Source organism: Gadus macrocephalus, chromosome 15 (genome assembly GCF_031168955.1).
Source record: "Gadus macrocephalus chromosome 15, ASM3116895v1".
In the NCBI taxonomy this organism is placed as follows: domain Eukaryota; kingdom Metazoa; phylum Chordata; class Actinopteri; order Gadiformes; family Gadidae; genus Gadus; species Gadus macrocephalus.
This window is the reverse complement of record NC_082396.1, coordinates 1,108,464-1,133,411: the sequence shown is the minus strand read 5'-3', so window position 1 is coordinate 1,133,411 and position 24,948 is coordinate 1,108,464. Positions and strand designations below refer to the sequence as shown.

The 24,948-nt window shown below is 44.7% G+C and overlaps 4 protein-coding genes and 1 pseudogene across 5 annotated transcripts in view; all 5 read left to right on the top strand.

The window, feature by feature from the left end:
* Window positions 1–8,180, top strand: part of LOC132473601 (uncharacterized) — a 23,613-nt pseudogene extending 15,433 nt beyond the window's left edge.
* Window positions 5,299–24,948, top strand: part of LOC132473505 (E3 ubiquitin-protein ligase TRIM39-like) — a 48,273-nt gene continuing 28,623 nt past the window's right edge. The window contains exon 1 of one of the 2 annotated variants that reach the window (XM_060073671.1): window positions 5,299–5,919. The gene's annotated coding sequence lies outside the window, so the exon portion shown is untranslated. The remainder of the gene's footprint in view (window positions 5,920–24,948) is intronic. The other variant, XM_060073670.1, reaches the window with a different exon arrangement.
* On the top strand, window positions 15,147–24,396 carry LOC132473500 (E3 ubiquitin-protein ligase TRIM39-like). The gene is made up of 3 exons (XM_060073664.1): window positions 15,147–15,171; window positions 22,559–22,627; window positions 22,734–24,396. Exon 3 carries the CDS (start codon window positions 22,736–22,738, stop codon window positions 24,359–24,361), a length of 1,626 nt encoding a protein of 541 aa, XP_059929647.1. The 5' UTR covers window positions 15,147–15,171; window positions 22,559–22,627; window positions 22,734–22,735; the 3' UTR covers window positions 24,362–24,396.
* Window positions 15,200–24,948, top strand: part of LOC132473501 (E3 ubiquitin-protein ligase TRIM39-like) — a 65,768-nt gene continuing 56,019 nt past the window's right edge. Inside the window, exon 1 of the mRNA XM_060073667.1 lies at window positions 15,200–15,249. The gene's annotated coding sequence lies outside the window, so the exon portion shown is untranslated. The remainder of the gene's footprint in view (window positions 15,250–24,948) is intronic.
* The window catches only part of LOC132473507 (zinc finger protein RFP-like), a 46,614-nt gene continuing 37,023 nt past the window's right edge, over window positions 15,358–24,948 (top strand). Inside the window, exon 1 of the mRNA XM_060073674.1 lies at window positions 15,358–17,134. Within this exon, the coding sequence (XP_059929657.1) occupies window positions 15,358–16,761 (1,404 nt within the window). The 3' untranslated portion in view covers window positions 16,762–17,134. The remainder of the gene's footprint in view (window positions 17,135–24,948) is intronic.

Genomic DNA, 24,948 nt, shown 5'->3' with positions numbered 1-24,948 from the left:
TTTTTAAATCATTGAAGAAATGTAAAAGTTTGTAGTTGATGAACCAGTAAATTAATCTCCAATATACAACAACCCAACAACAACCATACTTTCACTTTCCACTTTTGATCGCTCGTACTTCCGCCCCCCCCCCCCCCCCCCCCCCCCTCTTCTCCCCAGTCCCCCCCCCCCCCTCTTCTCTCCTGCCCCCCCCCCCCCCCCCCCCCCCTCTTCTCCCCAGCCCCTCCGCCCCTCCTGCATCTCCAGTCTCATCCGCAGACCCTCAGTCCGGGACGACTCAGCTCCTTTGCTGTTCCACGGACATCACTCAGAACCCCAACCCTCACCCGTCCTAAGGAAGACGAAGCCCTCCCCCTGGGACCTGGACCCCTCTCCCTCAGCCCTGATAGGAAGTCACTGCAGTGAGTCCCATGATCCCCCAAACCATCAACCAGTCCCTCCGGTCCGGCAGTGACCCCACGCCTCTGAGAACTCCTTCCATCAGGCCACTACCCAGAAAGCCCAGCTCTGACCCCGCAGCACCGGCCAACTACCGCCCCGTCTCCATGAATCGGACGCGCACGTCGGCATTGAATGACTTTCGACTGCTACGCTGATGACACCCAACTCTACATCAAAACAAAGCCAACTCCCTCTGCAGAAAAATAAAGATATACAATATTTTTCCATCTTCTGTCATCCGAAAAAAAATAAATGATATTAGTGACTTAATCATAAAAAAATAACGGGAACTGTCCAAGGCAGGCCACTCGAGGGCAGTGAGGCCGTTTTTTTCCAGATTGAGTTTGATAGACAGATAGCAGCAGGATTAATATCATAAATCATTAACCAATCTATATAATGCATTGATTAAGCTACAGCAGCATTTTGTGATAATGCTCCCCGAATGCACTTTGGGGAAAACACTGATGCGTGGGTTTTAGGCTATTACGTATGCATGACAGTAGGTGGCAGTCCCAGGTCAGTAGAGGATCACGAGATTTAGAGTTAACGCATGCTAATCGAGAGGTTCTACTCCTACTAGAAGATATGTTTCAACATTTGATAATTAAAACACAACATTGTGTGTGTGTGTCTGTCTGTCTGTCTGTCTGTCTGTCTGTCTGTCTGTCTGTGTGAGTGAGTGAGTGAGTGAGTGAGTGAGTGAGTGAGTGAGTGAGTGAGTGAGTGAGTGAGTGAGTGAGTGAGTGAGTGAGTGAGTGAGTGAGTGAGTGAGTGAGTGAGTGAGTGAGTGAGTGAGTGAGTGAGTGAGAGAGAGAGAGAGAGAGAGAGAGAGAGAGAGAGAGAGAGAGAGAGAGAGAGAGAGAGAGAGTCTGTCTGTGTTTATGTATGTGTTTTATGACGTTTTTTTATTCTTTCTATTTATCTATAATTTTCTTCTCTTTAGTGACAGTCATTAATTTACTAAAAAGTGTGTTATCTAAATAACGCCCAGCTCACTATGCCTCCATAACGACTATACTTTGTTAGATCAACACAAAGGATCCATAATTGCTGAAAAGTATGATTGCCATCATTGCTGGCAGAATAAAAAATACCTTCAACTGGCTTTCATACAAAACAGTTCCATATAAAAGGGTTCTTGATAATGAAGAAGGACGTGTATTGCCACACGTAAGCGTTTTATTGACATTGCCTGCCCTCTGGTGTTCAATAAGCAGTATACTGGTAGACATAAACTTGATTCAGAAAAAGCTGTGTGTGTATGTGTTATCAACAGGCCTATCATTTAATAAATAGGCCAATAAGGTAGTTGTTTTCATAAATGTTCATTGCGTACAAGATGTTATTTTTACATTACTGAGTAAGGGCATCTATTCAATTAGACAATTTATTAGATGAAATTACATTATTCAATGTAATGAATTACACAAGATGCATTTGACAGAGCTCTTTTTCAGTTTCATCACGATTTGGGCTTTTAATCACTGCTTACAAATTTGCTTAGTGGTCCCAAAATACGGGAAGGGAAAAGGTGTGGTCCTTTTTGGCTGCCATGCATACAAATGGAGTGTAAAGGATCGATATGCAAAGGTCAGCTGCAGCCCTCAACAGTTTGACACGTTGCACCATTTGATGTAAACACAGGTGTGTGTGTGTGTGTGTGTGTGTGTGTGTGTGTGTGTGTGTGTGTGTGTGTGTGTGTGTGTGTGTGTGTGTGTGTGTCTGTGTGTGTGTGTGTGTACATGCTGTGAAAATGATTTTATCATCCCGCACTACCTTGCGTCACATCCTGAGCTAAACCCTCCCTATCATCCTGTGTCCAACTATACACGCTTCATTATGTTTAATCATTAAAGACACGCCACCGGTCACAGAAAAAGGCAGACCCAGCAGAAACATGATGCATTACCTTTGCTGAGGCCTTCGCCCTGCGGTCGTTGTTAATTAACCCAGCACACTGTATGCAGGGGTTCCTGCTCTGAGTGGTGTCTGATGCGGCTCACCAGTGTCCATCTGTAGAAGGCAGGAGCCATGGATTCCCTTTCGGTACCGCACTGCTGGAGATCCCCTTTAACACAGTGGGGGGGGGGGGGGGTGGCATCAACCTTAACCCCGGTGAATGCTGCTCAGATATGGAAAGCCAAGAAGGCCACAAACTGGCCCTAGAATGGCGCGGTACTTTTACCGCACCATTCTAGGGCCAGTTTGTGGCCTTCATGGCTTCCCAGAAGCCCCCCGGGAGGGAGATCACAGAGGCGGCCCGCGCACCACCTCATCACTCCAAGGTCTGCACATCCGGCTGTGGCCAAAGCAACATGGAGAGGGGCGGGTTGATGAGTGGAGAACAGGAGCAAGTCAAGCGAAATGTAATCTTGTTTGCATGGCTCTTCATCCCAGCGACAGTCTAAAGGGGCTTCCCAGGCCCCATGACGAGACGCCGTCCTATCGACCCTGTGCCCTCTTACGGGCAAGGAATGGATCCCTGCTCCCAGGGGTAGGCTCGGACTGCAATGGGTGTCTGAGTGGACAATGGTAGCGTCACAAGCGAAACAGCACCAGTATAGGTTGATGTCGTTTTTTAGAGAAGAGGGAAAGACTCATGTCCATGTGGTGGTGTGGGGGTGTTGGCTGAAGGCTGGTGTTCCTGGTGGGGAGGTGGCCAGCCGACCTGCCATGACGTTTGGGGGGCAGTCCACAGCAATGCACTCAGACATAGGCACCACTCCTTCCTAAGCAGGAACAGCTTTTGGTTGGACGGGGAAGGTGGACAAATAGCATGTAGGAAATCTCTAATTTAGTAGCTATCTGCAGCAGCGGTAGGACAGTGATGGATAACAGTGGATTTAGCTGTAATGAGAGCTGGAGCTAAGGGAGAGAGGCAAGAAACACGTTTTAGATATTTAATTTAGCAACAGAACATTGTTCCCTGATTACAGATCAAATTAACCAGGTCGAAAAGGATAATAGACAATATAAGTAAATAGTAGCACCTTCAAATATGACCTGGAATTTATTGGAGGCCAATGGTGGAGAGAATAGCAGTAATGTGGTCACATGTTCCAGTTCTGGCTAAGACTCTAGCACTAGCTAGAGGCTTTTTGCAATGTTGATCTATTTGTATATTTGTATGTTTGTCTTTATGTATGTTTGTTGGCAATGTTGTTCTAAATGTAGTCTATATATGTTACTGCTCTCACTGTTTTTAACAACTGTGTGCCATTTTCCAAACTGCTTTCTGCTTTTGCTCTGATATGTTTGAGATTGGTAAACCAGAGAATAATGTGTGACAGTAATCTAATCTACACCAGTGTTTTCATCCTGTGGTAATATAGAAAAGTTTATGGATAATTGCAAATAAATATATTAAAAATATTGCTGTGAAAATATTGTATGATGGCTTTATTATTTCAAAAATATTCTTGCATTTTGCATTTCATCATGTTTTCCACTGATGTTTTGTGTTAATTTATGTTTGCTAAATAATACAATGGGAGCATAATCATTTCAGACTTCTTTCCACAGTTTCCCGCCGGTCAGAGCTTCTGCAGTATTCATTGTGAGGGGGCGCGGACACTCTTTGCTCAGCGAGAATCATCTGATGAGAATCATCTATTATTCAACTGTTTGCATACTGGGTGGTCAGAGAACATCTCCGTGGAAGACTCAAAGTCAATGGTTGGGAAACACTGATCCAAACGATATGAATGAGATATCATATGAATATGAATGAACAACAGATTTTATGTTGGAAATGTGGAAATACCTTTGACATGTTGACTAAAATAAAGCATAGGGTCGAATCCCATACAAAACATTGCACACACAAACTTCCAGAAAAGTTTTTCATTTCTTAACATTATTCAGGCAAGATTCAACCTTCTGAATGCAGAAGTATTGAAGGATGAAGTCAATATTTTTACTATTATGCTATTTAATACATTTATATTCACTATTCAATAATAATGCGTAATAAGGGGCAGTTAACATTGACACTTAACAACTTAGATCCTTTATGCAAATGATGCTCAAAATGAGCATCATTCTCCACTTCCCACTGTTTTCGTCACCTACTCAGCACAGAATGCCACCTGTATTAATACATGGGATTGGATTCACACTTTGCAAGCCATGTTTCAGCATCCGGCTCACCCCAGTCAGGTGGACAGGTGGGGGCGTGGAGGTAGGTGGCATCGTGGCTACCTACCAGCGAGCGAGCGCACGAACGGCGTATTGATTTCGGCATTAGTCGGCATCTCGCCTGGTTGACACCAGGGGCGTCACTAGGCTGTTTCATTCTGGGCTATTAGGGTGCACTCACACTGTGCCCCTACTGTGCCCCACCGACATTTCTGATCACCAGCCTCGACTGCGCCTCACACGTCGGTTCTTTGACCTCTCTTGTATTTCCCCGATGAGACTGTAGTTGGGGTTATCTCAGCCATGGTTGAGGAGGAATTGGGGGAAAGGAACTTTGGCTCAAAGGTGAAGCGGCTCATACTGGATTTATTTGCCACACGGATTGACTACCTGGTTTGACCTCTGCTTGGAATAAACACAGTTTCTTCACCTGAACTGTTTCTCTTGTCGTGCTATTGGGTTCTCGTCTGCCATTTTGTGAAACCTGACAATATCCTTAAACACTGTCCAACCCTTCCCTGCTGCTGTTCATTTGCATACAAATGTAAAACACAAGGAGGGTTTACATGTGAGGGCGGGCCGTCGGTCCACAGTCACAACAACAAAAAAATACACATAATTTTATTATGACTTCATTATCATTAATATTATGCATTTTAATTTCTCCATACAGTTATTAAGGACTGTAATATGACAAGTGAAGGAATATTTGTATCAGGAAGGGGGGGGGGGGCGATGTTATATCCCCACCATACTGTTATAAACCATACATTAAGTCTTCCGTCTTATAATTTGAGAATTTTCTAGGTAAACCTATTTGTATTTCAGTGAAATTAACTGCGGCACGGCTGCAAGTGTTTGTTGACTCTGACTGAAGGTGAACTCGTCGGTCTGGTTCATCTGCCCTATACCCCGAGTCACATGACTCTGAGGTAGTATGATGGTAGAATCTGAGAGGGAAGCCTTATATCACTACCAGTGTTAACTTAATATGAAATAAAAAAAAAAATCCCGCACTCACTGTCCAGTCTTTTTAAGGTTGAACATATTTGAATGCTGCAAAGATGAGAACGTATCAACGCATTTTAAGCAGCCTTTAAAGAATGCTTCAACATTCAGGGTGTGTACCGTGGGGGCGGAGCCAGGTGTTAGGGGAGGGGCCAGGTGTAAGGGGAGGAGCCAGGTGTTAGGGAAGGAGAGGAGAGGACGTCATGTTGAGGAAACGAAACTTATGGTTCATAGAGACCAAAGCCAACCGACGTGGAAGCAGTTCTCTCTTTCGGGAGGAAAATAAAACACATTTTTGTAAAAAATAGTCTGACAGACAGTAACAACTAGGTAAGTAAAAGCACACAACTTTGAGGAGTAGTTAAAACCTCTCTTCCTATTATTGAATTAGAAATCTATAATTGCTCAATACATGAACCTTGTCGTCTGTTACTAGGAATGGCCTGTGCTAACACGTCGTGGTCTGAAGAGAACTTTTCATGTTCCATCTGTCTGGATGTGTTCAGCAGTCCAGTTACCACCGCATGTGGACACAACTTCTGCAGAACCTGTATTGCAAAGTTCTGGGATGAACAAGTCCAGTACAAATGTCCTGTTTGCAACAAGCTTTTCAACACAAGACCTGATCTACAGGTCAATATCTTCTTATCAGAGCTGGCTGCTCAGTTTAGAACAACCGTACGAGTAAAAGAGCAGCCTCGTGTTGAACCAGCAGAAGTTCCCTGTGACGTCTGTACTGGGACCCAGCAGAAGGCTGTGAAGTCCTGCCTAGTGTGTTTTACCTCTTACTGCCAAACCCACCTGGAGCCACATCAGAGAGTCGCTCGCCTGCGGAATCATCGGCTGGTCGAGCCTATGGACCGTCTGGAAGACAGGATGTGTAAGAAACACGACCGACTTCTGGAGCTCTTCTGCCAGACTGAACAGGTGTGTGTGTGTCAGTTGTGCACAGTGACAGACCACAAGTCCCATCCTGTTGTACCTTTAAAGGAGGAATATGAAGTGAAGACGGCCCAGCTGGGGAAGAGAGGGGCTGAAGTTCCGCAGAAGATCCAGGAGAGAAAACAAAAGATTAAGGAGATCAAAGACACAGTGGAACTGAGCAACAGAGACGCAGACAGAGAGATAGCCCATGGTGGGCAGGTCTTCACTGCTCTGATAGGCTGTGTTGAAAAGGGCCGGGATGAATTCAACCAAACGGTGAAAGAGAAACTGAAATCCACAGTGAAACGAGCTGAAGACCTCATCAAAGAGCTGGAGCAGGAAATAGAAGATCTGACCAATAGAAGCTCAAAGGTGAAGCGGCTCTCACACACTGAAGACCACCTCCACTTCCTCGAGGCCTTCAGATCCCTGAAGGATCCTCCACCCACCAGGGACTGGACCACGGTGGAGGTCCGTCCTCCGTCATACGTAGGGACCTTGAGGAGATCCCTGGATCAGCTGGAGGAGACACTGAACATGGAGATGAAGAAGCTGCGTGATGCTGAACTGAAGAGGGTCCAGCAGTATGAAGTAGATGTGACTCTGGATCCTGATACAGCTCATCCCAGTCTCATCCTGTCTGGGGATGGGAAACAAGTACATGATGGAGGTGTGTGGAAGGAACTCTCAGACAACCCTAAGAGATTTACATACTATACATCTGTTCTCACGAGGCAGAGCTTCTCCTCAGGGAGATTTTACTTTGAGGTCCAGGTTAAAGACAACACTGCATGGTGGTTAGGAGTGGCCAGAGAGTCCATCGACAGAAAAGGTGAGACAGAGTTGACCCCTGAGACGGGTTACTGGACTCTTTGGTACTACGATGGTGTATTGTTATTTATGGATAACCCTTCTGTCCTTCTCCCCCTGAGAGCTGAGCTCCAGAAGGTGGGGGTGTTTGTTGATTATGATGAGGGTCTGGTCTCCTTCTATGATGTGGAAGCCAGGGTTCATATCTACTCTGCTACTGGCTGCACCTTCACTGAGCCTCTCTATCCTTTTCTCAATCCAAGTTCAGATAAGGAAGGTAGAAACTCTGCCCCCCTGATCATCTCACCTGTCAATCAAACAGACTAGGACCTTTGTTTGATAATAAAATAATCAAGCGACCAAAACAACTAATGTTGTTTCCTGAATTAGAATAGAATTAGAATCTCTACTATGTGAGATCTGAGAGATCTGCATTAATGTCATACTGCTGTCATTTAACAAGGAGAATATATTTAAGAATTAACCCTGTAGTGGTGTAATCCAACCGTTTATAAAGGGTTATATTTCACTCCATTTATGTGTCTGTTTTCCCTTTGTTTATTTTACACGTTTAAAGATACACAATTTGTTGCAGTTATGTAGAACATGTTAACAGTATTAATTGTTTTAATAATAATTTGTTTTCTTAACATTTCTATTGGTTTTAACTTCTGATAATTGATTGACGAAACAATTCAATGTTCTTAAACTTGTGATTCTAAGAAAAAATAAAAGGCACATTTTATAATGTTTAGGCCTACATTATCATTGTAATGGATCATTTCAGGGGAAAAGATACATTCCGGTCCATTAGTGTTCAGTATAAATACTGTTTCTGTGTTAAAGAAAGTGTAATAGTGGGTGCAAAAAATAAAATTGTTTATTTGTAAAACCCTTATTTTGATGATTTCGAGATTGATGGAACGTTTTGAATCATTGAAGAAATGTAAAAGTTTGTAGTTGAAATTAATCTCCAATTTACAACAACCCAACATGTGTTACACACTTACACAAAGGTCACAGTGACTACATGTAAAGATACTCCCCATGTGTGTGAGTACCGTGACTTTGTCTTGTCAGCTCTCCTCTCTTCTCATCTCTTCTCCTCTTCCCTCTTATCTCTACTCTCCTCTCTCTTCTCCTCCTCTCTCTTATCTATGCTCTCTTCTCTAGCTCATCTAGGATTCTGTTCATTATTTTCGTACATTACACATTAAGTGTGTTCACATGTCCAAAGTCACCCCATTTAGATTGGAGAATCTAAAATTGATGTAGTACAACAGAACTCCCACTGGGGGAGCTGCACACCTTGCATGTTGTGGAGGAACAACACCTTTGACGTGTCTCTTCGATCATACAAGGCTTGAGGAACATGGTTAACTAATAAATCCAATCAAATTAAAACATAATCTCCTTAATCCAGGAGACGCGAAACCTTTATGGATTTCTCGCTATTGGAAAATGCCTTGTAAACTCTCCATTGGCATGTTTAGAGCATAGATCTTTAGAGTTGTACGGTTAGTTGAAGAAGCTGTTGCTAGCGGATGATCTACCAATGAGAGGACAGAGAAGGTGGAGATGAGGAGGAGCATGTGTGAGTAGTAAATCACATACTTTCACTTTTACTTATTTTGATCATGTACTTCTGGTCCCAGACAGGAAGTAGTGGGGCCTCTGTGCCGGATGTGTGTTTGAGTCGGATGTGTGTGTGTGTTTGTGTGTGTGCGCTTGTGTGAGTGCGTGTGTGTGTCTGTGTGTGCGTGCGTGCGTGCCATGCCTGTGAGTATACCTCCCCAGTCTCCTGCAGCGTCCTCACAGCCCTCTCCTTCTCCTGCAGCATTAACCGGAGTGCAGGGTCCATCTCTGTGACGTCGCGCTCCAAGGCCTTGGGTTTGCTGTCGAGCAACAAAAGAAGCCCCAAGCACTGACGTTAGCGGAGCTAGTTGTTCTCTTCTGACGTAAAGGGATTCTGTTCAGTAAATACCTGCCATTCACCGGGAACCTTTGGATTCTTTTGCTGCCCTCCACGGCTTTCATCTGAGCCTGAATGAGGGCCTCCAGTACATGTGTTTCTGACGAGCACAGCAGACAAAGCCTCAGAAGAAGGCCCTGTCGCTGAGTCCGGGAACCGGCCCGTCTAACAACCAGGTCAGGGGTTGTGTGGGTGTTTTTTTTGTGTGTAGGCAGGCGTGCGTGTTAAAACAATTATTGTTTTTAATATTGTTGTGGATTATCTGTTGCCAGTCTACGGCCAATTTAGAACATTGGAAGCATATTCCTCCAATTTAAATGAAGTTAAATGAAGTTAAGTTAAGTTAAGGTATCCTTTATTCTCTCTCTCTGCTCTTGACCCGTCCGGGAGCTGGTGAACACACACACACACAGAGGAGTGACCTTGTCCACACACACGGGGGCACACACACACGGGGGGTACCCCGGCGTTCCCGGAGCAGTGGGCGGCCGCAGTGCAGCCCGGGGGCTTCAGGTGCCTTGCTCAAGGGAACCTCCTCTGTGGACGAGGACGGAGGAGAGTGCTGCACAACGACTCCCCCCGTCCACATAGCTCACCTACCGGTCGGGACTCGACCCGGTCACCCTCCGGTTACCGGTCCACCTCCTTAACCAGTAGCCCCCGGACGCCAGTTTGCTTGTAGTTCAAGTCAATCCCTAAACCCGTTTCTGAATTCACTGTAAGACACTGTGGATTAATAACTGTCTACGACTAAACAGTGAGCAGTAGAAAGCCCCTCATAAAGTCTGGGCCGGAGGGCCCTGCTGCCCCCAGCTGGTACCTTGTCCACGTGGTTCACCACCGCACGCATCCTCGCTACCACAGTCTTCCTGCTGTCGTACTTCTTGGACTAGAAATGAAGCACAAAACGTGAATGAATACTGAGGGTGACCCGTTATAATCACAGTGATATGAGGATACGTTAGGAACAGCGGCCATACCTCCGCGTGGTCCACCACCAGAACCAATCCACTGTTCTGGTTCTGCTGATCTGGAACTTCATCTGCTCAGAGCTTTTCTAAATAATCAAATGAAAGTTGCACATGTATGGTTGTTTTGGTCTAGTTTTCATTTTCTGTCATAATTTATTTAAATTATTCAGCTGTTAAAAAAATACAATGTGATGAAGGAACTGCAAAAGCCATTAAAACACTATGTGAACAACAACTTGTTTGAGATAGTTTATATCGTTTTTTAAGGGTATTTGTTTCATATTTGATCACTTGAGGTCGTTTTTTCAGCGTGTCCACACATGTCCCTAGAAAAACATGCAATAAATAAGAGAAAGGACGTATTAGAAAGAAAAATAAAGTTATTAAATATTTTTTTATTTGTCATCCAAAAAAAAAAAATATGATGTTAGTGACTTAATTATAAAAAAAATAACGGGAACTGTCCAAGGCAGGACACTCGAGGGCAGTGAGGCCGTTGTTTCCAGATTGAGTTTGATAGACAGATAGCAGCAGGATTAAAGTTATAAATCATTATATCATCATTAACCAATCTATATAATGCATTGATTAAGTTACAGCAGCATCTTGTGATAATGCTCCCGGAATGCACTTTGGGGAAAACACTAGCGTGACACGTGGGTTTTGTGTGCATAGATTGGCTATTACATATGCATGACAGTAGGTGGCAGTCTCAGGTCGCTAGAGGACCACGAGATTTACAGTTCAAGTTTTACCAATGTAGTCAAAGTTGTGTTCTCAAGGTTAACGCATGCAAATAGAGAGGTACTACTCATAACAATAAGATACAATAAATGTTGGTATGTTTCAACATTTGATAATTAAGACACAACATTGTGTGTGTGTGTGTGTGTGTGTGTGTGTGTGTGTGTGTGTGTGTGTGTGTGTGTGTGTGTGTGTGTGTGTGTGTGTGTGTGTGTGTGTGTGTGTGTGTGTGTAGTGGTGAGCGAATACGACTCCAAGCTGAAAGGTTCTGGGTTTGATCCCCAATGTCTGCAGCCTAACCTGATTTATCCTATAGAGCAAGACGCCCCCTAACCCCTCCCTGTTCCATTACCACATATATCCTTAAACACTGTCTAACCCCTCCCTGTGCCATTACCACATATATCCTTAAACACTGTCTAACCCCTCCCTGTTCCATTACCACATATATCCTTAAACACTGTCTTACCTCTCCCTGTTCCATTACCACATATATCCTTAAACACTGTCTAACCCCTCCCTGTTCCATTACCACATATATCCTTAAACACTGTCTAACCCCTCCCTGTGCCATTACCACATATATCCTTAAACACTGTCTAACCCCTCCCTGTTCCATTACCACATATATCCTTAAACACTGTCTAACCCCTCCCTGTTCCATTACCACATATATCCTTAACCACTGTCTAACCCCTCCCTGTTCCATTACCACATATAACCTTAACCACTGTCCAACCCAGGGACGCGGGAAGTGGGGATGCTTGGGGTGCTGCAGCACCCCCCTGGCGGTCCCTGGCTGTAACTGCAAGTGAGAAAGTTTTCTGAACAAATCAATAGAATTTTATCATACAACATGATTTTTCATGAAATTATTGACGTCCACCCTTTTTGTTAAATTTATCATATTAGCATTTCATTTTATTTAGGACATTGTATGTGTAGGCTGACGTAGGCTATGACGCACAACGCAGAACAATGCTATGTGCGCGACGGGAAAATTCGAAAAGTCAAGCTTGTTACAACAATGTGTCACAGAAAATAAGTATTTTCCGATTTTTTTGGCCCCAAGAAGTCGAAACTTCGCGATCAAAACACCAGCCGGACATCCAATTCCCTGCATTCCGTATGTAATCTGTCCATAGCTGAATATGGTACTATGCTGATTTTACATAAGCATGTTGGTGTTCAACATCTGTTGTAGTGCAAAACATTCTAAAACTGGTGTAAAATGTTGCTGGCCATATTAATAGACACGTTGAATGTTATCGTTTTGATTCTGGAATCCCGCACGTAAACGGGTTGGCAAAAAAAGAGCAAAGACGGACGGACGGACGGTTCACTTGACAGAGAAACCGTCACTTTCCTCATATCAGACAACTCGTCACTCTGGATGAAAATGAAGGCTTTCTTTAACTGTCACTTTCCTTTGTAAACCTTTAGAAATAACCCCCTGAATCCTTGTTATAACGCTGTGTATAATCCCGGACCGCAACAGCTTGTCAGCATGTTGTTAGTGTGTGAAATTCAGCACAGTATCAGCCGAGTTGACTCTAATTTCCACATTGTTTACTTGCTAACGTTTGTGAATAACAGGGGCTGGTTGGCAGAGTTAGTCTTTTTACACACCAGAATAGTATTTATCAGAGTGGAGCCCTGAATGTGACGTCACCCTTCATCTCGTCTCTGTAAACAATGGATGTTGCGCAGCATTTATTATGACGTCATTATATAGACTCTCTCTCAGCACCCCCCACTCGGACTGACTTCCCGCGTCCCTGGTCTAACCCCTCCCTGTTCCATTACCACATACATCCTTAAACACTGTCTAACCCCTCCCTGTTCCATTACCACATATATCCTTAAACACTGTCTAACCCCTCCCTGTTCCAGTACCACATATATCCTTAAACACTGTCTAACCCCTCCCTGTTCCATTACCACATATATCCTTAAGCACTGTCTAACCCCTCCCTGTTCCATTACCACATATATCCTTAAACACTGTCTAACCCCTCCCTGTTCCATTACCACATGTATCCTTAAACACTGTCTAACCCCTCCCTGTTCCATTACCACATATATCCTTAAACACTGTCTAACCCCTACCTGTTCCATTACCACATATATCCTTAAACACTGTCTAACCCCTCCCTATTCCATTACCACATATATCCTTAAACACTGTCTAACCCCTCCCTATTCCATTACCACATATATCCTTAAACACTGTCTAACCCCTCCCTATTCCATTGCCACATATATCCTTAAACACTGTCTAACCCCTCCCTGTTCCATTACCACATATATCCTTAAACACTGTCTAACCCCTACCTGTTCCATTACCACATATATCCTTAAACACTGTCTAACCCCTCCCTGTTCCATTACCACATATATCCTTAAACACTTTCTAACCCCTCCCTGTTCCATTACCACATATATCCTTAAACACTGTCTAACCCCTCCCTGATCCATTACCACATATATCCTTAAACACTGTCTAACCCCTCCCTGTTCCATCACCACATATATCCCTAAACACTGTCTAACCCCTACCTGTTCCATTACCACATATATCCTTAAACACTGTCTAACCCCTCCCTGTTCCATTACCACATATATCCTTAAACACTGTCTAACCCCTCCCTGTTCCATCACCACATATATCCCTAAACACTGTCTAACCCCTACCTGTTCCATCAACTATATCTGTCACAACTTCAGCAAGGCTTTAGTTTTTCAGTCGTCTGTTTCCTGTTGTGCCACACTAACTCCTGTCCTTTCAGACTCTGCCATCCCCTCCTGCTCTGCATTACCTGCTGTTTTCATTCACCTGGCTGGCCCCACCCCCATACTCACCTGCTCCTCATCCGCTAATCAGCCCCTCAGTATATGGACCGGTCCATTTCCCTCAGCTCTCTGCCAGATTGTCTAGTGCAGGGATGGGCAACTTTCATGATAAAGAGGGCCACATTTTTCATCATTACCATCGGAGGGCCACATGACTGCACACTTCAACTAAACGTGAGCTGAGAGAAGCTACACAATTTTGAATTTGGTAGACATGATTTCCTGTATTCTGCTGCATTTTGGGGATGGCCACTACCTAAAAAATCATCCAGAATCATAACCTATGTACGGTATTTTAATTGAACCAACATACATTAATTTCATGTTTTCCATGCTCAAACAGCCACATGAATGGTCAGTATTTGTATCAGTGCAAAGGGCTCACATACATCATCATTCAATGAAGTCAAAAAACTGAAAAACAGTGGCCCGACATTAAGTGCAACAACTCGATGAACTCAAACCCAACAAGCAGTTGTAGTAGTTGTAGTGGCGACTTAAGTGGATATCTTTAATGACTGATATCGCTTCTAAGCAAACTAGAAGCATGGGTTTGCCTTCGAATTCTATAAATTCTTCTCATCTTTCTTGACCGAGTTTTCTGTAACTCTATCAATTATTATTATTATTTATTTTATTTTTTTTTGATTATGTGCGGGCCTGACTGAGTGAGGATGCGGGCCGCCAGTTGCCCATCCCTGGTCTAGTGTGTTACCTAGCTCTCCCGTGTCTTCTAATTCTGATCCTGAACCTGCCTGCTCGTGTATCGACCTGCCTGTTTGGACTGTAAATGTAAATGTAAATGTGACTTTCGACCTTCCTTTTTGCCTGCTCCTACTGGATTTGTTTGCTACACGGATTGACCATCTGGTTTGACCTCTGCTTGGAATAAACAGTTTCTTCACCTGAACTGTTTCTCTTGTCGTGCTATTGGGTTCTCGTCTGCCATTTTGTGAAACCTGACAATATCCTTAAACACTATCCAACCCTTCCCTGCTGCTGTTAATTTGCATACAAATGTAAAACACAAAGAGGGTTTACATATGAGGGCGGGCCGACGGTCCAAAGCCACAACAACCAAAAAAAATATAGAATTTTAATTTATTCAGGGTGTGAAAGTTTGAAATGTCAGTGAACCGTGGGGGCGGAGCCAGGTGTTAGGGGAGGAGCCAGGAGTTACGGGAGGTCGCCAGTTGTTAGGGGAGGAGCCAGGTGTTAGGGGAGGAGCCAGGTGTTAGGGGAAGAGAGGAGAGGACCTCATGTTGAGGTAATGAAATTTAACATTCAAATAAACCAAAGCCACCCGATGTGGAAGCAGTTCTCTCTTTTAGGTGAGAAAATAATCCGCATCATAGAACAAATAGTCCGACAGACAGTAACAACTAGGTGAGTAAAACAACACAACTTTGAGGAGAAGTTAAAACCTCTCTTCCTGTTATTAAATTAGAAATCTATAATTGCTCAATACATGAACCTTGTCGTCTGTGTCTAGGAATGGCCTGTGCTAACACTTCCTGGTCTGAAGAGCAGCCTTGTGTTGAACCAGCAGAAGTTCCCTGTGACGTCTGTACTGGGACCCAGCAGAAGGCTGTGAAGTCCTGCCTAATGTGTTTTACCTCTTACTGCCAAACCCACCTGGAGCCACATCAGAGAGTCGCTCGCCTGCAGAAACATCGGCTGGTCGAGCCTATGGACCGTCTGGAAGACTTGATGTGTAAGAAACACGACCGACTTCTGGAGCTCTTCTGCCGGACTGAACAGGTGTGTGTGTGTCTGTTGTGCACAGTGACAGACCACAAGTCCCATCCTGTTGTACCTCTGAAGGAGGAATATGAAGTGAAGACGGCCCAGCTGGGGAAGATAGAGGCCGAAGTTCCGCAGAAGATCCAGGAGAGAAAACAAAAGATTAAGGAGATCAAAGACACAGTGGAACTGAGCAACAAAGACGCAGACAGAGAAATAGCCCATGGTGGGCAGGTCTTCACTGCTCTGATAGGCTGTGTTGAAAAGGGCCGGGATGAATTCAACCAAACGGTTCAAGAGAAACTGAAATCCACAGAGAAACAAGCTGAAGACCCCATCAAAGAGCTGGAGCAGGAAATAGAAGATCTAACCAATAGAAGCTCAGAGGTGAAGCGGCTCTCACACACTGAAGACCACCTCCACTTCCTCCAGACCTTCAGATCCCTGAAGGATCCTCCACCCACCAGGGACTGGACCACGGTGGAGGTCCGTCCTCCGTCATACAAAGGGACCTTGAGGAGATCCCTGGAACAGCTGGAGGAGACACTGAACATGGAGATGAAGAAGCTGCCTGATGATGCTGAACTGAAGAGGGTCCAGAAGTATGAAGTAGATGTGACTCTGGATCCTGATACAGCTCATCCCCAGCTCATCCTGTCTGAGGATGGGAAACAAGTACATGATGGAGGTGTAGTGAAGGAACTCCCAGACAACCCTAAGAGATATACAAAGGATATGTTTGTTCTCACGAGGCAGAGCTTCTCCTCAGGAAGATTTTACTTTGAGGTCCAGGTTAAAGACAAGACTGTATGGTGGTTAGGAGTGGCCAGAGAGTCCATCGACAGAACAGGTGAGACAAAGTGGACCCCTGAGACGGGTTACTGGACTCTTTTGTACTACAAGGATGTGTTCTTATTTAGTGATAACCCTTCTGTCCATCTCCCTCTGAGAGCTGAGCTCCAGAAGGTGGGGGTGTTTGTTGATTATGATGAGGGTCTGGTCTCCTTCTATGATGTGGAAGCCAGGGTTCATATCTACTCTGCTACTGGCTGCACCTTCACTGAGCCTCTCTATCCAATCCTCTATCCAAGTTTACTTGAAAAAGGTACAAACTCTGCCCCCCTGATCATCTCACCTGTCAATCAAACAGACTAGGGCCTTTGTTTGATAATAAAATAATCAAACGACCAAAACAACTAATGTTGTTTCCTGAATTAGAATCTCTACTATGTGAGATCTGAGAGATCTGCATTAATGTCATACTGTCCTTTAATGAGAAGAATATCTTTAAGAATTAACCCTGTAGCTGTGTAACATAACCCTTTATAAAGGGTTATATTACACTCCATTTATGTGTCTGTTTTCCCTTTTATTTCTCTTACACGTTTAAAGATATACATTTTTTTGCAGTAATGTAGAACATGTTAAGAGGATTAATATGTATGAATAATAATTTGAAAATGTAATATATAGTTGAATATTGAATGACAAAACAATCCAATGTCGTGATTTTAATAAAAAAGAAAAGGTTAAACATTGTAATGTGTAGGCCTGCATTATCATTTAAATAGATTGTTTCAGGGGAATAGATCGACTGTGTAGCCGCACCCATTCTGCCAGAGATGGAGAAGAGCAATACATTTCTTTCTGCTTCCGATACGTTTTTGCCACGTTAACACCAACGTGCAAACTACGATTGAGCTTGATCTGGCAATAGCCAGGCTAGGGAATAGATACATTCCAGTCCAATAGTGTTCAGTATAAATGCAGTTTCTGTAATAAAAGAAGTGTAATACAAAAAATAAAAAAAATGTACTTCTAAAACCCTGCGGGCGGGCGGGCGGGCGGGCGGGCGGGCGGGCGGGCGACAAAAAGAAGTTGCGTCCAGCAACAAAAGAAGCCCCAAGCACTGACGTTAGCGGAGCTAGTTGTTCTCTTCTGACGTAAAGGGATTCTGTTCAGTAAATACCTGCCATTCACCGGGAACCTTTGGATTCTTCTGCTGCCCTCCACGGCTTTCATCTGAGCCTGAATGAGGGCCTCCAGTACATGTGTTTCTGACGAGCACAGCAGACAAAGCCTCAGAAGAAGGCCCTGTCGCTGAGTCCGGGGAACCGGCCCGTCTCACAGCAGTTGGAACGTGGAATGACCAGTCGGTGCACACCAGGACGGCTTGACCCTACACCACACTACGGGGGCACCAGAGGAGCACTCTTCTTTGACATGACCTATAGAAGAACCCCCCCCCCTCAATAAGCCCAACAGACCAATCAGTTTCAGGAACCTTAAAAACATCAACCCAGTCACCATGACTACTGACCTCCTCCGTCTCTCGCTGCCAGCCCCCCTTCAGTCACTGAATCTGTGGATCTCTACAATTCATCCCTCAGCCCCCTCCTGGACCGCCATGCCCCAGTCCAGCCCAGAACCGTCCCCTTCCCGCGCTCAGCCCCCCGGTACACCAGTGAGCTACGACTGCTGAAGAGAACGGGGTGTGTCCTGGAGCGGCGTTTAAGGACTCAGGACCGGCTGTTCACAAACTAGCCTAGCGGGAACATCAGAAGGCCTACAGCGAGCCCCTCAGTGACACGGCCCCGGTTCTACCCCCACATGATCGACCACAGCCCTGGTAACTCCAAGCAGCTTTTATCAACCGTACATCATCTCCTCAAACCTCAGCCCCCTACACTCAGACAACACGCATCAGCCGTGCAACAGCTTCATCTCCTTCTACACAACGAAGGGAGACAACGTCCGTCCATTTTACTTTGCTTTACATTTTTAGAATCCACTTTCCATATTTACCATATATAGTTTACTTTGTAAACCAATGTGTTTCGTGTAAATACAAAAAAAAGGGGAATTCCTTCATCCAAACAGTCTTTTTTCCTTTCATCACTTTAGTGCTTCAGAACTGCATTATTTATCCCACACTGCCATCTATTGGCTCAGACACGCAACAGCATAGTAACTAAGAAAATAAAGGTCACAGAATCTTGGACAGGACAAAAGAAAAATCGTGAATAATATAATACTACATAATACTACATTCACAAAAGTGTTGTCTTTAACTCTGATGAAAAGGTTAAGTTATAAACAATGTATTTCTTCTTTAGAATAGAATAGAAAGCTTTACCAAGTACAACGAAATGCAATGAGCAGCTCCATAAAAGTGCACACATGTTATTGAATATATAATATATAATAATATACAAAAGCAATATATAATATAAATAAATAAAAAATTAAATAAATAAAAATGTAAATACACAGTAAAACTTGAATACACAGTAAAGTCCACAAACAGACAACGAACATCAGTGCAGATCTGAGATCAGTATGGTGACAGCTTTGGGAGAGGAGCTGTTCCTGAGTCTATTTGTTCTGGCCTATATGGACCTGAAGCGCCTGCCAGAGGGCCACAGGTTGAAGAGATGGTAGCCGGGGTGGGGGGGTCCTTCAGGATGCCTCTGGCCCTGCTGAGACAGCGGGAGCCCTAGATGGTGCTTCAGGGAGGCAGAGGGCGGCCAGTGACTGCCTCTGCAGTCTCTTCCTGTCGGCCTCCGTGCAGCCTGAGGGCCACACTGACACAGCGCGGGGCAGCAGGCTCTCGACGGTGGACCGGTGGAAGGTCACCAGCGGCCGTGTGTTTAGATGCTCCCTCCTGAGCGCCCTCAGGAAGTGTAGCCGCCGCTGGGCCTTGTTGACCAGCGCCGAGGTGTTGACCGACCAGGAGGGATCAGCAGAGGACGTGGACTCCCTCCACACCGTCACCGTTGATGTACAGGGGGGCAGGGGGGGCTCTGCTCCGTCGGGAGTCTAGGATGAGGTCCTTGGTCTTGGTGATGTTCAGTGGCAGGTTGTTAGAAACACACCGCTCACCAAGTTTCAACTTTAAGAGCTAGAGACGAGTTTAACTGAGGTTAAACTGTTACAAAAGGTCTGTGCTTTTCCGATAATAAACCAGCAGACTGTTCAAATATATACCATAGATAAACGTGGATGGAGTAGCTCTTATTGTGGCGTCGCGTATGGTGCTGAGGGCTCTGAGGAGGCAGGGGATCTCCCTACCCGTGTGACGGGGCCTTGATGCAACCGCTCTGGGGCTGGGAGGACCGGCAGACGCAGCCTGGAGCATCATGAGACAGGCCCAGGTTGTGCCCCATCTCGTGGGCGAGGGTGGTCGCCACCCCGACGGCGTTATCGGTACGATCGGTTATTTGGATAACCGAGCTGCTGTACTGCCACAACGAGACTCGTAGTGGGGGTTATCTCAGCCATGGTTGAGAAGGAATTGGGGGAAAGGAACATTGGCTCTGGCTGCCTGAAGTACATGAACCGCGACATGGAGGAGAAAGGGATTGCTGGCCGCGCTTGTCTCCCGCCGGAGCCCCGCTGCCCGCTGCCCGCTGCGCGGCGGTGGTGCCTCGGCAGCGGGCAGCGGGCGCTCTCTGCCCCCACGGGGCTCTGTGACCCCCGTGGGGGCAGAGAGGACACTGGAGGTCAGACTGAGATGTCCGTTTAGTGTCTGGGTGGGGTGTTAGGTCCCCCAGACAAAGGGCACTGGGTTCGATCTCCACTGTCTACTACCAAGCTGTAGGCGTCCCTTTGATAGACTCCCCATTCCTACCGGCCCCTTGATGACCTTAAAGGTATTCAATACGTTTTGTCTGAATTGCTAAATAGTAAAAAGTACAGACAATTCTCATTCAATTTAATGAAAAATAAAAGAATAGATATTTTTTCTTATGATTCTATCCTATCCCTAACTCTGTTCACAACGATTGAGAGGGATTTATCAGAGTTCTTTGGTTTATTACAGCAGTCCTCGTCATAAGCCATACATGCCTGGTCTCAGTGCCATCGCCTTGGCAACGTGAGCAGGTGATTGGCTTACAGACCTTCAGGGACGGTCCAACACAGACCTGACGGTGCTATCAGAGGTCGTCTGGGTCTCCCTTCATGCAGTAAACCATGGATTCTGATCAGATGGGGATTTCCCCTGAACATAAGACACTTTGGGAACGCTTCACTCACTTGATTCCTGAGCAGAGGTCGATACTGGCCGTGATATCTTATTGTGTGTGTGTGTGTGTGTGTGTGTGTGTGTGTGTGTGTGTGTGTGTGTGTGTGTGTGTGTGTGTGTGTGTGTGTGTGTGTGTGTGTGTGTTAGGGTCAGGGATGAGTCGGTCGCGACCGATTCGTTACAACGAACGAATCCCGAACGTGAACGACAAGAACTGGTTCCCCAAAACAAGAAGAACTGGTTCTTTGATTCTTTTCTTTTAACATAAACCAAAAATATGGTCACGTAAATCAAATATACAAACGAACAGAGCTTCGTCTCCCCGCGACTTATATTGATTGAGTCCACAACGTTCTCAAAGATACAGCCAATGAGAGGTAGCAATGGTGTTGCAATGGCACCTGGGTAAACAAATGACAAGGCGGTACCGTCGAATATGCGCGCTTTCTCTGTCTGACGTATCTTGGGTCATACCATTCTATGTGGGGCCACTCAAATCCCCCTACATTTTTTCGAAAATAGACTTGACCTCCATCTGTATATTGGATAAATGCATTTCCCAATCCAAGGAGTCTTTGCTCCATTCTACGTCAATTTAAGAACAAACAAAGAAATGTAACTGCAGTTCGTATTTTTTATTTATGACCATGAAAGTTCTGTAATGCCTGAACAATGAATAATTAAATGTAAAGTAAAATAAAATTATAAATGTAAAACCATGAATGAAATATAGAGAGTAAGCAAGTGGTATGAATCTTGGTGGGACGTTTGGTTATACAATATAGTATTTCTTCTTGATTTTCACGGGGGTTAGAGCCTAGAAGTCGTTTAAAATATGCTTTGGGCCGTCTCGCGGGGGGGGGGGGGGGGGGGGGGCAGACACCAAATGACATAATCTGACGTAACGAACGAATCAAATAAACGAATCGTTTGAACTGAACTGAAAGAACTAGTTCCCGGAAAAGAATCATTTTGCCCATCCCTAGCGTGTGTGTGTGTGTGTGTGTTCCATTACCACATATATCCTTAAACACTATCTAACCCCTTCCTGTTTCTGGCAGTTTGCATACAAATGTCAAACACAAGGAGGGTTTACATATGAGGGCGGGCCGTCGGTCCACAGCCGCAACAAATCATAAAGAAATGACACATTTAAAACTCTTGAAAATCCTCACAGAGACACCTGGGGACAGGTTGAAGAAGAATAAGGCGGAGTTTGAATTTTTATTTATTTCTCGCATGATATTATGACTTCATTATCATTAATATTATGCATTTTGATTTCTCCATACAGTTATTAAGGACTGCAATATGACAAGTGAAGGAATATTTGTCTCAGGAAGGGGGGGGGGGGGGTCTATCCCCACCATACTGTTAGAAACAATACAGTAAGTCTTCTGTCTTATCATTTGTGAATTTTCTAGGTAAACCTATTTTGAATTCAGTGGAATTAACTGCCGCACGGCTTCAAGTGTTTGTTGGCTCTGACTGAAGGTGAACTCGTCGGTCTGGTTCGTCTGCCCTACCCCGTGTCACATGACTTTGAGGTTTTATGAGGGTAGAATCTGGGAAAGGCAGGCACAGTCAAAATCAAGTCAAATGTATTTGTACAGCTCTTACTCAGTTAGTCACAAATCACCACTGAAACACAAAGTGTACTTTTTTTTCCCGGGCTCTCTGTGTCCAGTCTTTTTAAAGTTGAACATATTTGAATGTCGTAAAGACGAGAACATATCAACCCATTTTAAGCGGCCTTTACAGAATGCGCCCATATTCAGGGTGTGAAAGTTTGAAACGTCAGTGAACCGTGGGGGCGGAGCCAGGTGTTATGGGAGGAGCCATGTGTTAGGGGAGGAGAGGAGAGGACGTCATGTTCAGGAAACGAAACTTAACATCCATAGAAACCAAAGCCACCCGATGTGTAAGCTGTCCTCTCTTTTAGGCGAAAAATAAATGCATTTTGGAACAAATAGTCGGACAGAAATTAAGAACGAGGTGAGTAAAGCAACACAACTTTGAGGAGTAGGTAAAACCTCTCTTCCTGTTATTGAATTAGAAATCTATAATTGCTCAATACATGAACCTTGTTGTGCGTTTATAGGAATGGCCTTTGCTAACACGTCGTGGTCTGAAGAGAACTTTTCATGTTCCATCTGTCTGGATGTGTTCAACAGTCCAGTTACCACCACATGTGGACACAACTTCTGCAGAACCTGTATTACAAAGTTCTGGGATGAACAAGTCCAGTACAAATGTCCTGTTTGCAACGAGATTTTCCATACAAGACCTGATTTACGGGTCAATACCTTCTTATCAGAGCTGGCTGCTCAGATTAGAACAACCGTACGAGTAAAAGAGCAGCCTTGTGTTGAACCAGCAGAAGTTCCCTGTGACGTCTGTACTGGGACCCAGCAGAAGGCCGTGAAGTCCTGCCTAATGTGTTTTACCTCTTACTGCCAAACCCACCTGGAGCCACATCAGGTAGTCGCTCGCCTGCAGAAACATCGGCTGGTTGAGCCTATGGACCGTCTGGAAGACATGATGTGTAAGAAACACGAACGACTTCTGGAGCTCTTCTGCCAGACTGAACAGGTGTGTGTGTGTCTGTTCTGCACAGAGGCAGACCACAAGTCCCATCCTGTTGTACCTCTAAAGGAGGAATATGAAGTGAAAATGGCCCGGCTGGGGAAGATAGAGGCTGAAGTTCCGCAGATGATCCAGGAGAGAAAACAAAAGATTAAGGAGATCAAAGACACCGTGGAACTGAGCAACAGAGACGCACACAGAGAGATAGCCCATGGTGGGCAGGTCTTCACTGCTCTGATAGGCTGTGTTGAAAAGGGCCGGGATGAATTCAACCAAACGGTTAAAGACAAACTGAAATCCACAGTGAAACGAGCTGAAGACCTCATCAAAGAGCTGGAGCAGGAAATAGAAGATCTGACCAATAGAAGCTCAGAGGTGAAGCGGCTCTCACACACTGAAGACCACCTCCACTTCCTCCAGACCTTCAGATCCCTGAAGGATCCTCCACCCACCAGGGACTGGACCACGGTGGAGGTCCGTCCTCCGTCGTACCTAGGGACCTTGAGGAGATCCCTGGATCAGCTGGAGGAGACACTGAACATGGAGCTGAAGAAGCCGCCTGATGATGCTGAACTGAAGAGGGTCCAGCAGTATGAAGTAGATGTGACTCTGGATCCTGATACAGCTCATCCCAAGCTCATCCTGTCTGAGGATGGGAAACAAGTACATGATGGAGGTGTGAGGAAGAAACTCCCAGACAACCCTAAGAGATTTACAAGGTATACATTTGTTCTCACGAGGCAGAGCTTCTCCTCAGGGAGATTTTACTTTGAGGTCCAGGTTAAAGACAAGACTTCATGGGGTTTAGGAGTGGCCAGAGAGTCCATCAACAGAAAAGGTCTGACAGTGTGGACCCCTGAGATGGGTTACTGGACTCTTTCCTATAACAATGATGTTTTGTTATTTAGTGATAACCCTTCTGTCCGTCTCCCTCTGAGAGCTGGGCTCCAGAAGGTGGGGGTGTTTGCTGATTATGATGAGGGTCTGGTCTCCTTCTATGATGTGGAAGCCAGGGTTCATATCTACTCTGCTACTGGCTGCACCTTCACTGAGCCTCTCCATCCTATCCTCAGCACAGATTTACATAAAGAAGGTAGAAACTCTGCCCCCCTGATCATCTCACCTGTCAATCAAACAGACTAGGACCTTTGTTTGATAATAAAATAATCAAACGACTATTACTTGTGAGATCTGAGAGATCTGCATTCATTTCATACTGCTGTCATTTAACGAGAAGAATATCTTTAAGAATTAACCCTGTAGTTGTGTAACATAACCCTTTATAAAGGGTTATCTTACACTCCATTTATGTGTCTGTTTTCCCTTTATTTATTTTACGCTTAAAGATATAAAATTTGTTGCAGTTTTGTAGAACATGTTTAGAGGATCAACATGTATAAATAATACATATATATTTTTAAAATTTCTATTGGTTTTAACTTCTGAATATTGAACGACAAAACAATTCAATGTTCTTACACTTTTTTTGATAAAAAGAAAAGGCAAATGTTGTAATGCATAGGCCAACATTATCATTGTAATGGATCATTTCAGGGGAATAGATACATTCCAGTCAAATAGTGTTCAGTATAAATACAGTTTCTGTAAAAATAAGTGTAATACAAAAAATAAAATAGTTTATTTCTAAAACCCTTATTTCGAGATTGATGGAACATTTGAAATCATTGAAGAAATGTAAAAGTTTTAGTTGATGAACCTGTAAATTAATC